This window comes from Cariama cristata, unplaced genomic scaffold (genome assembly GCF_000690535.1).
Source record: "Cariama cristata isolate BGI_N322 unplaced genomic scaffold, ASM69053v1 scaffold21486, whole genome shotgun sequence".
Taxonomy (NCBI): domain Eukaryota; kingdom Metazoa; phylum Chordata; class Aves; order Cariamiformes; family Cariamidae; genus Cariama; species Cariama cristata.
This window is the reverse complement of record NW_009624157.1, coordinates 1-14588: the sequence shown is the minus strand read 5'-3', so window position 1 is coordinate 14588 and position 14588 is coordinate 1. Positions and strand designations below refer to the sequence as shown.

The following is a 14588-nucleotide window of genomic DNA, read 5'->3' as shown; positions in this document are numbered from 1 at the left end:
TGACATAATGAACACTTCCCGGGAGTCAAATTACATATCAATATACAGGAACATACCTTTTCGCCAGGAAGACCAGCAAGACCATCCTGTCCTTTCATGCCCATTTCACCCTACAAAACAAATTGTTTAGTTAGAAGTTCTAAAGACATCTGATGTTAACAACAAGTACTCAGGTTATATCTGATTCAACAGAACAGCATCTTCCACCCTCTTTTTGTCTTGCTTAGTAACGTAATCACTGTGGAGGAGGATGCCCTACATGTAACACTAACATTAGACAAAATAAATACATTTTAAAACACCTATAATGTCAATTAAGGCCTTCATCTGACAAATACTTTCACATTTCCATAAAAAGCAGGGCTGCTGATTTTAAGGGAATTCACTGCAACAGCAGACTGAAGCCAAGGGGGTCCATTTTCACTGGGTTGAGCATGTTCTACACTGAGAAAACTCAACATGTAATACAGGTTTGTTTTGTCTTAAAGTCACGTGCCCACAATATTTTTAAAAGACACTATTTAAACTCAGTTCCTCTCTCCCTCCCTTTTACCCCAACAGTGAAACCAAACCTCAAACCATCAGCAATCTATAAGAAAATTTTTGTTTTAAGAGACAAATGACCTACTGATATGGAAGAACCCAGCAGTTGCAAACTGGACCATAAGTCCTAAAAATGATTAAAGAAAACATCCAACAAAAAAATTTTGCTTAATAATGTCAAGTATAAGGGTTACAACGTTTAAAAGAAAAATTGGGTGGACGCTAGAGGAATATAACAAAACTACTGAAACCATATTGCAGTCTTCATTTAAAAACAAAACAAAATATTAGGTTTGTCTACTTGTACCAAGAAGAGAACATTCTCCAGAAAACGCCACAGCCTCTATTGGAGTAATCCATTCTTTATGAAGAAAACGTCACTGGTTTGAAAAGAATTAACTATCAAATTGTTCTTCAAGAAAAAGGGTTGCACAAAGAAGCAGAAGAGTCACACTTAGAGAAATAATTGGTTCTTAAAACAGGTTGCAAACCTAGGCTTGGAGCCCAAATCTAAAACCGCAAACCCAAAAGCCCCTACTGAGGAACTGGTGCCCAAGACCTCTAAATTCACCAAGTGCGTAAATTTAAATAGCAGAATCCTGGAAACTCGTAATTCTGATATTCAGCATATGCAGAAACTTCGTGGTATTAGGCAAGGTTCATCAGTTTAGTCAATAAAGCCACTCTGCAGTAACAAATATCAGTTTCTGGATAGACACACAGTGTTGCAGCGACTTCTTTTTCTTCTGTTACATATAGGGCAGCAGATGCTCAACTCAACAGCGTAGCACAAATGCTTTATCTAGGCCACTGAATGTACGTGTTCAGTGCCCTCCGCAGCCTCTGAGCGCTCCCAGCCCGTACCCCTCCATCTCCTCTGTCCTCTTTATTCAAATTTTGGAACTCAACAGCGTAGCACAAATGCTTTATCTAGGCCACTGAATGTACGTGTTCAGTGCCCTCCGCAGCCTCTGAGCGCTCCCAGCCCGTACCCCTCCATCTCTGTCCTCTTTATTGAAATTTTGGAACGGCCCTTAGTGATCTCTACCTCAAAAGCAGACCACAACCCTGTGCACACAAACAGCGTGAACCCCCTGGCACGATGAGAGCTAAATAAGCAGGGCTGGCCTCTGGTTACCTTACCGTATCACCCACAGTGCGACTCTCTTGTCTCGGCACCCTCTGTTCCCTTATGCCACTTGCCAGTATTTTAATAGACCAGAACGACTTCATTACATTCAGCAGTGTATTTTTACATACTGTATAGTCTAAAATTACACAGCCTGCTACGCGCCAGGAAGCCTTTAGCATTCACGACTTACTAGCCAGTTAACCAAGGTATGTTTACACTTCTGTTCCACTAACTGCAGGCAGACTCCCCACCTCGAAGACAATTATTTTCCACTGCAAATTAAATCATAAAGTTATACTTCTATCTTGCATTTGTGATTTTAATAACCACAGTCTGAAAAGTTCTAGTTTTTCATGCTTTTGTTCAATGAGTTTAAAGATCAGATACTACAGGTTGTACAACCTATAACAGTATTTACACAGGCAGCGTGACAGAACCAAAAAAAAAAAAAAAAAAATAGAGCAAATGCATTTTTAAGGGTTTTTCTGCCTACTTTTTTTGTTTAATGGCATTTTCCTTTGCTTCTGCAGATCTCAAAGTCCTTCACAGAAGTGAAAAAGCATCCTTTTCTCTTTCTTACATAGTAGATGCCAAAAGTATAGAAATGAGATGAAAAACCAGGGTTCCTGACCATTAGGACTACATCTACCCCTAAATAAATCTCTTTTGTGCCTTAACAACAGTATTCTAAACTCCTGACACACATTGCAACTGACCTTTTTAAGTTTATGTAAATAAATTAGTAAGAATGGGAATAAAGAATTGCATTTGCTTAGAACTACCAAAGCCAAGAGAAATATATGCTGCCAGAAGAACAATTTCAGAAGCCAGTGAACACTAGCAGTACAATGCTGGCATTTATAGGTTATGAGCTACGCTCAGTGTAACAACATTCAAAGGTAGTACCCTGAGCTTTAAGTCTACCATTAGGATTTTCTACTAAGGGTACCAGTGAAAATCATTTTCAACTGAGCACAAGATACTTATTGAACAAAATATTTAATCCACAGCACATTTTTCAGAACGTGATTATTTGCGAAGAATAGGATGGTTACTATAATTTTGACAATATTTATTTTGGTCAACTCGTAAGTAGACAGGGTGGAAATTTAGCGGGCTGAAATGAAAATTTAAAAAAAAAAAAAAAAAGAAGAAGCTTCTGTCAACTTTCTGTAAAGTCAAGTCAAACTAAATTCTTAAAAGAGATTGCAGACAGCAAACATGCTTCTTTCCAGTGATACCAATCAGCCTTCTATCTGAAGTGGAAACAATTTTCCACATCTGAGACCACCTGCAGTATTACACTTGTGATCATTTTCTTACATTAATAACTCGGAGAATTTCAAAAGCACTTGATCTTTACCTCTTTGCATCGTGCAGCCTTTATTCAGTGCACCTGTTGCAGAACTAGAAATGATATGCTAGTAGCAGACACAAAATACAGGACCTTGATTCCTATACCACACATTACTATTGAAGAGTCATGTACAGCAAAAAGCCTAAAGCCAAATCTGGTGACAGAGAGAATGACAAAGTGGTAATTATTTAAACTAACAAATGACAGTCCTTCCTCATATAAAACCAAAAGCCACTCTTTTAAGTATTTTAAACACATTATTTTGTCTCTTAAATTGCTAATCTATTTAAAATATATTTCCATTGTGATATGGAGTAGGATTAACTTGACACATTAATATTTAATCTAGAAAACAAACTCTACAAGGAATTTTGAGAGGAGGAAAATATTCTCAGCAGGGTTCTGTACTAACCAGGTACAGATGATGATTTTAATACTAAGATAAAAGCAAATGCACTTAATAGACAGAATGACATACATTAATGTGGCGTAGAGCACACACTGCTACAGCACCGCATTACAGTATTGCTCTTGTCTACAATGGGGACATATTAGCTTACATAAAATGAGTAACCTATGTCAGTTGTCAAAACGCTCCTTAACCAAAATCAGTTTTGGTTTTGTAAGATTTAGTTAAGTAAGTTAGCTTTCCTGGTTTTCATCTCTGCATAGTTAGGTGTGCCAACAGCACTGGAAATGTCCATGTAAGAAAATGTGTATTATTATCAAGAAAGAAGTATCAGCACACTCTGAAGAGAGTTGTTCCCAGCAGACAGGGTACTGGCAGGGTTTCCAAAAGTGATAAAGTGGAAGGTGAAACAGGTAATGTAGAGAACTCATCCTTTATACTAGATCTGTCATCAATATGACTAATGGCAGAGGCAATCCCTGTAAGAAATTACGTAAGCTAAAATTTAAAACTTAGATGCACAGACAGGTAAACATTTCTCATGATTATAAAATGGTGATAGAAATACTTAGACCTGGGGAGAAAAAAAAAAAACAAACCCAAAAACCAAACCCTCATTAGGAACTCTTAGTTGATAAATACAATAAATTCAAATTCGGAGAATTTCCAAGGATGAGAGAGGAAACTCATCCCGAATGCAGCAGCACTCCAGGGTTTCCCTGGCCCTGGGGGAGAAGCAGGGAGTATTCAGCCCAGGAATCATCATCCCTCTCACTCCCAGCGGCAGTGCAGGGGCTCAGCCTTGTCATGGCCGGAGTTGGGTGTCGCTGGTTTAACCCCTGTGCCAGGCCCAGCGCCGGCTGCCTCCCCTGCTCCAGCTTCAGCTCTGGGGTGGCCCCACTGGGGAGGGGGTGACACCTCCCAAACCTCTGAGCACTCAGGGTGCTAAGCACTCACTGCCAGCCTCTCTGCTCCCTCTTGAGGGGTGCTTAAACTGCCATCCTCAGGACTAGAGATGAATACTGGAACTAGCAATACAGTAACATAGAAAAGAGGTATATATTTGGACTTCTTTTTTTTTTTAAGAAAACAAACTGTATTACTAATTATGTTTTTCCTTATTAATTTGATAACTTGGACTATTAGATGGTTAAAACACTAAGTAGGACTACCTATAAATTCTTAGCTCCATAGGCATGGAGTTTTCCCTTCTGCCCATTATAAGATTTTAGTCTACCAAGTACACTGGCAATTCCTGACTTTGTCATCACTGACAGTCAGCTGTATTTTGCCCAAAATTTTCCTTTCTCACGCATTCCAGCCCCTAGGTCCCTATCAATAACCTCTGCAACAAAAACTGGACCAGAAAGGAACTATTCTCAGGGCTGCATAACACAATAAATATGCCTTAGGTCGAATCAGCTGGACCTGGGTTGTAAAAGGAACGACAGAGGAGGAGAGGAAGACTAGCAAGGAAAATAGACAGAAAGAGCAGTCAGGGACCTCATTTGTTCTCCATGAGTTCTTTTTTCTTATCATGCTATTACAAATATTTTCCTAGTGCAACAATATATTGCATAAAGCTATCTCTACCAATACTAAAATAGCCTTTTAACCATCTTTTTCCCCAAGTAAAATGTAAATTAATGAAGCTTACTTGAACGCCAATAAATTTCTCCATGGTGTGCATCAGCAGGCACTTTAATGTTTGAAAGCACTCTGCCTCTGGCTTTTTGCTCCCTGCTGTACTTACAGCATTAACCAATGATCTATTAACAGAGCTTGGAATGGTTCAATATTATATAAAAAAAATTAATTCTCTTTGAATTGCAATTTAAAATCTTTCATGGGCATTAAGTTTGTTTAAAAGAAATAAAAATAAAGAAGATAATATACAATTACTTTTTTTAGCCTCTTTGATACAGAAAATTAATTAGTATATTCAGTATATATGTAGTCATTCCAGTTACTATGATCCATATTCTGTCTTTCTGAAGAATTTCTACATATTGAGGACAAAACAGGACCTTCACATAGTGATCAGAAGACCTTCGCTAACAGTGAATATATTTGTAAAAGTCTGAGTAGTTATACACCATGCTGAAGTAGTAGAAATTGCTTCCAAAACAGAAAACAGGAAATTTATCACTCAGCTCAGCAGAAGAAGAAACCTAGCTCTACAGAACAGATATCAAAATGTGTTAAATCACAGGAGACTTCCACCTGACTTGCGGCCACTTGAAATTTGTGAAATACACTGCATTAAGAATCAAGCTACCATGACAGTAACATGGGATATTCTTCAGGGATAACCTAAATTGTACACTTGACTGCTGCTGCCTCTCAGTTTTCGTCCAACAGGAGAAAGCTATCAGGCAGTCCAAAAAAGGGTGTTTCAAGGGCAGAGATCAGTAAGCAGCAAAGTTGGTCCTGGTGACTTTTTGAGTCTTAATTATTCAGACATTAAGGAACAGGAGGTTGTCCCCTGTTGCAAATAGATGCAGAAGCTGATCTCCCAGCAAATAAAATCCTGCAGAGCAAACATTCCTGGATCCAAGTTTGCACAGGAAACAAAAGGACAGGGACTACTGCCCTTCAAGCAGGTTTTGCTACACAGGAGGAGGTGTATGGTACCAAACTGAACAGTCTGGTCATTTAAGAAGGGACACGGTCTTGAAACTGAGCAGTTTCTTCACCCCCAAAGCACCAGAGATAACGCTTCTGTTGCTGAGTGAAGAACTGTCTTCACAATGTCCTCATGAAGCCTTAATGGAAGGCAGGCATACAAATAGGAAGATCACTCATACAAATGGAATAATTTTGATCAGGGATGCTCCCGTACATTCAGATGGACAGCTTGCCAGAGGTACATCAATATTTGCACAAACGCTTGTTCCAGTGACAATATGGCACTTCAGTCATTTGGACCCAAAATATACTTTGGACTTCAGCTCAGACCTGTCCAGAGGTACTAAGATGAGCCAAGAGTATAGGACTGCCAAGTGTACAGAAATGAAGGGAAACAGGCTAATTATTAAATTTAAAATGCCTAAAAATGGCTTATCAGGTACCGTGCTTTGTACTGGTGACAGCTTAGATATTTTTGAACAGGAAAACAGAGTCTGATCTTAGGGAACAACTATGTTAGACCAAAGAGAAAGGCAATTTTGGGGTGCTTGAATATAGCCTAACACCAATTTATGTATGTAGAGACCTTCTTGCCAGTCCCACAGCAACAAAAAGACACGTAAATTCACTCATACAATTAATTACAGTGGATGGGAAATTTGAATGAGATTAACATAAAATAAAAGGATAAAGAATGTCATGCTGAACAAGAGATAGTATCAATGGATACAGAAATTTCCTAGGAAAGAAACTAAAAAATTAACATTCAACTTGTTTTAACTCAGATGCTGCCACGGCAAGGACATTTAAATATAGTTAGTTGGATGCTAATGATAATATGATTTAGAAGCAAAAGAAAGCAATAAAATGAGGAGCTGAGCACAAGCAAAGTGGGAAACATAGGCTGAAGAACCATCAGACAACTTACAGAAATCCCGTTTTCTTGTGACTGGCCAGCAGAGTCATCAGGAAGCTGCCTATTGCATGTATAACATATTATAAGACATCCAACCACAGTCTGTTACTCTCCTTTACATAATCTGGCAATAAATCATGTATCTCGCATGTCTGGAATGGTCTGGGGTCTTGCTGGCTCTCCACCTCTAATTACTGATGTAAAAAGGCCATCATTGAGAGCAAGTGTTACTGAAAACTTGCATAAATGCAGAGGCAAAGGAAAAAATGGTACTAAAGCCTCCAAGAACGTGGCATTCCACTCCATGATGGCAGGCACTATTCAAGGCAGTATTTGTTTTCTCCCAAAGGTCAGCAGTGAGACGATCCTTTCAATCACCACAGTAATGTGCCCTCCACCCACTCCCAAACAAAACCAAAAAAACCAAACCACCCCAAAAAAGCTAGTAAGTAGCAAGTACTGGTCAACTATAAGGAAGATTCAAATTAAGCAGCTTTCTAGTTCTTTGCTGTACTACCTCTGACTTTAACCTGCTGATTCACTGAATGTTGTGAATTGACATTCACAAATGCCAATTTACAATCATTAGGTTAAGCTGCTGGATGCACATAACCTGCTCAGGCTCTAAATATTCAGTGAAGTATCAGAGTGGCTGGTGATAAACAGATCAAATTTGGATTTATAGGTAGTAGGCCACTACCGAAAAAAAAAAACAAAACACCAAACCCCACTATTTCTATAAATCTTGAAAGATTTCTTTTCATGAATCTCAAGCTTAACAATTTTCAGTTTTATATCTAAACCAAAAATTTTGTACTTTGTAATTACCATTGTCAGACATGGCCTCATGCAATTTGCTATCAGTAATGCACAGAAGTTGAAAGGGTTCATTGACTGTTGGATGGGTTTTGAATCAATGCAGTGAGGGTTTCTTTGTAAAATGAACAGAACAGAACTGGAGGTCAACCACAGGCACCCACATGCTTTATTTAGAGGCACTATGCTTAGTATGGTAAATATTGCTAATTGGCTGTGAGACAGAATGGTAAAAATATTGGCCTTCTGAAGTCTCCTCTCTCATCTTAGCAGCAGTAATAGTCTATACGGATCACATCAGCAGCAGAAGAGCAGTTTCCCAAATAAATGCTAGGAAATTCCCTATGTTGGTAACATAGGCTAACCCTAACACTGACAATTGTTCTATATACTCAGACCTAGGATCAATAAAAATTCATGAGTAAATTTGGAAACTGCCAGCAAACTCTCTAGGTTCAGCTGGGCTATAGAAGCTAACGTGCTCGAACTTTTTTTTCCACCTAGGAAAAAGTTACAGCTAGTATCAAAAGTGAAATGTATATTGGAGAAAAGGAGTTGGAGGGGAAAGGCACTATCAAGGAATTTACTTAATTTCAACTGACTGTGTGGATAAGCCTTCTCAGAACTGGACCCATCTCAGCCAGGTACTGCAGGCCCAGGAACAGTGCTGGCTGTCTTCACAAACTATTTCAGATCGTGTATTAAACAGCGTGCCGTGAGGCAGGATACTGGGTTAGGACACCTCCATCCTAACCTCTGGATTAGGACATTCCAGGTAACTTCCCCTCACACTGCATTCCCTGAACTCAGAATTCCTGTCCCCCGTCTTTCTGGCTGATTTGCAACAGTTTATTCAAGCTGCCCCCTCTGTTAGCACAAGAAAAACACATTCTCAGAGACGTCCTAATCCAACATCCTCCAACCAAATTTAGGGAATGGAGTATGAAGGGAAAACATCTGCTATGCTGACCTTCACTATTAGGAAACCCCCAAGCTAAATAGCACAGGAATGTCATGGTAAGCATTACAGAAGAAAACTACAAAACAGGCCCACAGAAAGGAGCACCAACTGGCCTGTCTCAGGGGCTTGCCAATGGCAAGTCCCTCTCTCTTGACAATTAAGAAAGTTTCAAGGAAGAGCGATGTCAAAGAACATACAGTGCTGAGGTCACAGGAGTCAATTCATACCCTCCTACTGATGAGCGCAAGGATGAATCCACCACACAGAATTCTATCCATCAGCAGCGACGTGCACACATGATGTGGGAAAACCCTTGTCACAGACGACATAACATGACTTCTCTTTCTTTGGCTAAGGGGAACAGGCAATAGGACGTGCTGACCGGGTTGGGCAGGCATGTGCTTCCCAGGCAGGTAACCCGCCTTCCCTGGAGCTGGTGAGGGGACCCCAAAGCAAGACAGCTGTAGGCTGCCTGGCGGGAAGCCCACACTCAGAGACCGACTGATAAAGGATTTAACCCAGGTGCAGGGACATTCCTTTAAGGAATAACAAAATCGACAGAGTTTCTATTTAAGAAAGATAAGCCAAAGATAAAGGTTTGAAAGACAGAATTCAACTGATGTTTTACCTTTTCACCTTTATCTCCTTTCTGGCCTGGCAAACCAGCTACTCCTGGCAATCCTGCTTCTCCCTGATTTTAAAAGAAATCAAAAATCAACAAAGAAGCAGATCCAAAATATGTATTTGGTTTGGTTTCCTTGTCTTTATCACAAAAATCTAACAAAGCCAATGACTCAGACTAAATATAGTGCAACGCCCAGGAGAAGGATTTAAAAATAACCATTATGTAGAAAATAATTTGTTCTCAAATAAAAGCATTTACACTAAATATAATGGCTAAATATAATTCTCATTTTTACCATGGATATTTTTTTTGGTGTGTATTCAGACAACCAAACCTTGCAGGCCTCTGCAACTCTAACTTTGAATTAACTAAATCTAAAACATACTGTTTCTTAACAGGGAAATACCACTTAAGTACATTACAACACTATAAACCAGCAAGATATTTTTCATAACTACAAAAAAAAAAAAAAATCGAACTTTTTTTTTTAAAGCTTAACTGGATTAAACAGCATGATGCATTAAAAAGCAATAGGAAAATGTCATACTTTATTTGGAAAGCAGTGGCATCTCTCTCTAGATTCTTGTTGCATTCCTGGAAGCGTGTATATTTTGCTGGCATGAACAGTCACTGGTGATGAAGTTGTAGCAAGTAACCTCTCCTCACGTGGGCACTAAAACAAAAAGAAGAATTTCTGATATTCGGTCCACTTTGGTTAATAGATAAACACCATCCAAAGACTATTTTTAAGCTACTTTCTGTTTTAATGCTCCTGTACACAGCATATTACAGAGAAGCCACAACAATTGCCAAACAGAGAAAAAAGCTGTAGTAAAACGAAGTCCAATTGTGATCCTCCTGTACTAAAATCAATGCCAGTTAAAACTGATTCGACTGACCCACTTCCTTCTTCCAAAAGAGCTCAAACAGAGGAACAAAGTCTCCCAAAATTAGAAGTAGAAAAGCAGAAAATACCCATGGGGAAAAAAAAAAAAAAAGAGGGTACTTAGTCTCGTTCCATCCTCCACTCCCCACCCCAATATGCAAAATGTCAGTGTGAGTGCGAGGGAAAACTCGGTCATTTTTTTTGGTCACGAAATACTTTCAGCACGCAGTTTTGAAACAAACAAAAAGCCCTGAAGTCAACATTCACCTGACTGTAAGTCATAAGAGCTGAGCCAACCTGAAGATATACTAAGGACAAGTCAACAGAACCTGATAAATTTCAGAAGCTCTCATTAAGACGTAATGAGGTCTGTGCGAGCCTTCTGTCAAATTGCCACAGGATTTATGGCTTGGTGTAGAAATTAGTATGCAGGGATAAATACCTTCCCTTATATTATTGAAAATGTAGCCCTTGTAATCGGTAAGGAAGTAATGAAAAAATAAATCAGAAAAGGTAATGCTGGTTTCATTATCAAAGTCATTAACAAGTAGTCCACCATTTTTTACATCTTCAACATAAGACATACAAATGAAACCGATGGTACTTTTAGCTATATAGCTGAATGAATGTTTAAGATACTATTAATAGAGGCTGTCCTTGATCTTTTTGTGTTCATATATAATTAGGGTTTGCTTTGGTTTTACTTTTTTGCTACTGTGTCATAACTGCTAAATAAATTGTATTTCCATGCACAAAGTGGAACCTACAGAGAAAAATCCATTCATTTCACTTATCCATGAGCTTATACATTCACAAGAAGGCCTGCACTATTATCACGAAAGTATTTTGAAATATATTTGAATGATAAATTATTATTTAAAATTGACATTTCCCTTGATAAATTAGATCCAGCCTCTTCCATGCTTCTGAGCAACTATCAGTTGTCAGTTCCCACAGAATCCTGCTCCTCTGTTCTTGGGCAGCTTTATCCCTCCATTCCAGGTACCCTTTTTTCCCATCTCTTTGTAGATGAATCAATTAGTCCTTCTGCATGCTCTGGGTTTTTACACTGACTGCAGGCTGGACGGTGACGGTGCTGCCTGCTATCTCAGAGGAGTCTGCTCTTACAGATTATTCGTAACTAGCAGACCAATATTTTAACTTTCTTTCTGAGTTTTTTTTTTTTTCCTTTATTTTTTTTTTCTCCAGTGGGCTTGATTCAGCAAAACAATCCCATCCGCAACTTCAAGCATTTCTATAGTTCCAGTGTCTTCCAGTTTACACTGATTCTGTCTACCAAATCAAAAGGGAAAAGTGAATCCTCTAAACTAAATCAATGTTTTCCCTTATATCAAACAATATATACATCTCAGCATCTGCATTATAAAGAGGAAAGTATTTGCCCATTATGAAACATTCATTCCTCCACGTCAGTGTACTAAATAAGGGAAACACCCTCAACACCTTCCTATCTTTCTTCATTTCCACTGTCATGCAGACTCTTTCATGGGCTTTGTTTATCATCTGTCATGCTTCACTAGATACAATTGTTACTGAAAGGGCCTCTTATTTGAAGGCATCCTCAGGTCATTGCAGTAATTTGTTTCCTACCCCCTGAGACTTCCTCAGTTACTAATTAGTTATTAATCAATGTTAAGAAATGCATTTAAAAACCACTAGCAGCACCTAGTGCCTTTTACTGAAGTTCCACTGTGCCGTTTAGTTAGGCAGCAAGAAACAATGTACCATGACTCCAGATACAGGATTCATTTTTAGGAGGCAATTAATCTAACACTTCTATTGAAATTTCTTTACAACTCTGTAGTAAGAAACAATGAAGCAATTTCTTTTGTTAAAATGCAAATATTAATACAAGTAACTTACCAGGTCTGCAGATATTTCACAACACGTATCTTCTGTTGCAAGTTTTGGATTACAATAAACTGTTAAACAGTGAAGTTCAATCTATTAAGAAATACAAAAGAGGTTAATATGAGATGTAAAAAATCGTGTGTTACGGCATGCATTTTCTTATCTTGGCATAATAAACTTTCTCTCTGAAACACTGTGTATTTCTGAAATGCTGGAGAAAGAGACAAATCCAAAACATTTACACAGCTCCTCACTTAAGGAACAAATTATGCAGTCTATTACTTTGATGTAAATCACATTCTAGATTTCATTTATCTTCATGTAAGTTGCATCCCTCTGTACCGCTCTTGCTATGCTACAGAGGCATTTTAGCCCTCTAGACATCCTCTGCAAACCTTCTTTTCAGGAGCATAATTTTCTCCTGCAGTCAACTAGAGTAAAAGTTTGATAAGCTGTCTCACGTACATCTTCTATCACTTTGTCCAGACCTTTGCCTGAACCTTGCCACTAAATCACCTGAAGAGCACATATCACAAATTCTGTACATAAAGCTTCCATTTCAGAGATTTTGGGTGGATTGGTGAGATGAACAGCACCTAATCTTAACTAGCTAATCTTGCCCTTGTATGCCTCTTTCTGCATCTGTTTTGAATTCTCTTATTCTCTCCCTTGCAGTTAGTATTGACAAGAGTGACTGTTGGTACAGGATCCGCTCTGCTGCCTTCATCAGCTTTATGCCCATAATGTTCTCCCACAAACGTGGAAATCCCAGTTGGCAACTTCCACTCAGAATTATCCAGCCCGTGCCATGCAACCAACACAAGATAAAAGAATCTGCTCCTTCCTGCGTGCTGCTTGAAAATGAGGAGATGGTGTATACATTTCAAATAAAGTTGAACTCAGTCTTGGAAAATAAAATGGAGCTTGAGCTTGGCCCCATGAAATAAGAGCTCTGAGTCCAGGCCAAAGTGTGCAGCGCCTCACAAGACTGATTCCTCCCACAATGCCAGCTTGCCATTACAATGTGCTGTTTTCATCTGGAACTGTACAGTGTACTTAACACAGCAGAAGCTTTCAGATGGTCGCTACAAACTCCAAGCCAGATGTTTTAAACCTAGTAACTGGATGTCAGCGTACTTAAACTGACATTTCCTGGAGCTTTCAAATTACTTGCTGTGAGCTCTCTGCCTGAGGAAACAGAGGAGAGCATCTCTGGGGCAGAACACAGCCCAGAATATTATCAGGCTGCCTTGGGTCATTCTTGCACCACAGGCTGCAGGAAGCACACCTCCAGCCACTTCCTAATCCCTCCCATTCGGAGGAGGGAACGACAACTATAAACAACGTGCCCCTGTTTCTGCATTGCTGAATTACCCTGGGACATGATACAATCCTGATTAGTGGCAATCCTTAATTTTTTTATGCCTCCTCTTTATCAAAGAGAGAAACTGTAACAAATGACTGATACAAATTAATAAATAAATCTCAAAAATTGAAAGAAAAAAAACTACCTCTGGAAGTTCTCTCTAAATGCAGGAATAATATGTCTGTGGTAACTACATGACTCTTACTACAAAGCAAATACAGAAGAACAGACTCCTGAAGCCAGGTCCAAGTTTTTGTAGTTACTTTGGTACCGGAAGGTTTGCCTTAGCAGATGCTACAGCATTACATATTGTTTAGAGAAAAAGACTTAAAGACTTCAAATTAAGAATACACCCTCAAAATTAATAACCAGTTTTGAACCTTTTATCTACATAATTCTTTACGAAGGTGTTTGCAAAAGCATGGCTAAAACACGATTTCAGCTTATCCAGTTTTCCTTTCATCCTACTTACATCTACAGGCTTATCATCTGCAGTGCGAGAAGCAATCAGAGTCCTTCCCTGCAAGTCAATGGTGAATTTTTCATCAGTCTGCTTTCTCTCAATTAAATTACAATCCAAATAGAGGGCAATGATCCCTGACTGCACGCTAATACCAAGCTTATGCCACTGACGATCAAACAATGGATAAATTTCTCGACTCTTGAAAGTGTAGTGCAGTATATTTCCCTGAGCAGATTTAGTCATATACTCCACAACTTTTTTTGTACCATCCAGAAGGATAGAGACCTGAAAGCAAAACAAAATAAAAGTGATCACTTAAAAGTTATGAGTATAAGAATAAAACACTTATATAAACTATATCTAACAAAAATACTTTTGACTACATAGATTGCACAAGAACTATGTTATGAAGTATTCTCCTGTGTAACTCTGTAAATACAGACCAGCTATAAATTATAACATGCCTTCTTATCCTAGTTTGCGGTCTTAACTCATTACATTTTGCTAAATGTCTTTCAGTCCTATAACAAATCATCAATTATTTCAGAGCACTCTGTCTATTCTGTATAAACTGTAGCTACATCCAGTGGTGAAACATCCACTAAGTTATATTT

General features: G+C 38.7%; 1 protein-coding gene across 1 annotated transcript in view; it reads right to left on the bottom strand.

Annotated features, from left to right (window-relative positions):
- The window catches only part of LOC104163922 (collagen alpha-1(XIX) chain-like), a gene marked incomplete at both ends in the record, with an annotated part of 36677 nt that extends 22418 nt beyond the window's left edge, over positions 1–14259 (bottom strand). Inside the window, 5 exons of the mRNA XM_009703073.1 lie at positions 57–110; positions 9391–9453; positions 9935–10060; positions 12158–12238; positions 13984–14259. Coding sequence (XP_009701375.1) covers positions 57–110; positions 9391–9453; positions 9935–10060; positions 12158–12238; positions 13984–14259 — 600 coding nt within the window. The remainder of the gene's footprint in view (positions 1–56; positions 111–9390; positions 9454–9934; positions 10061–12157; positions 12239–13983) is intronic.
- Between the last annotated feature and the right edge of the window lie 329 nt (positions 14260–14588).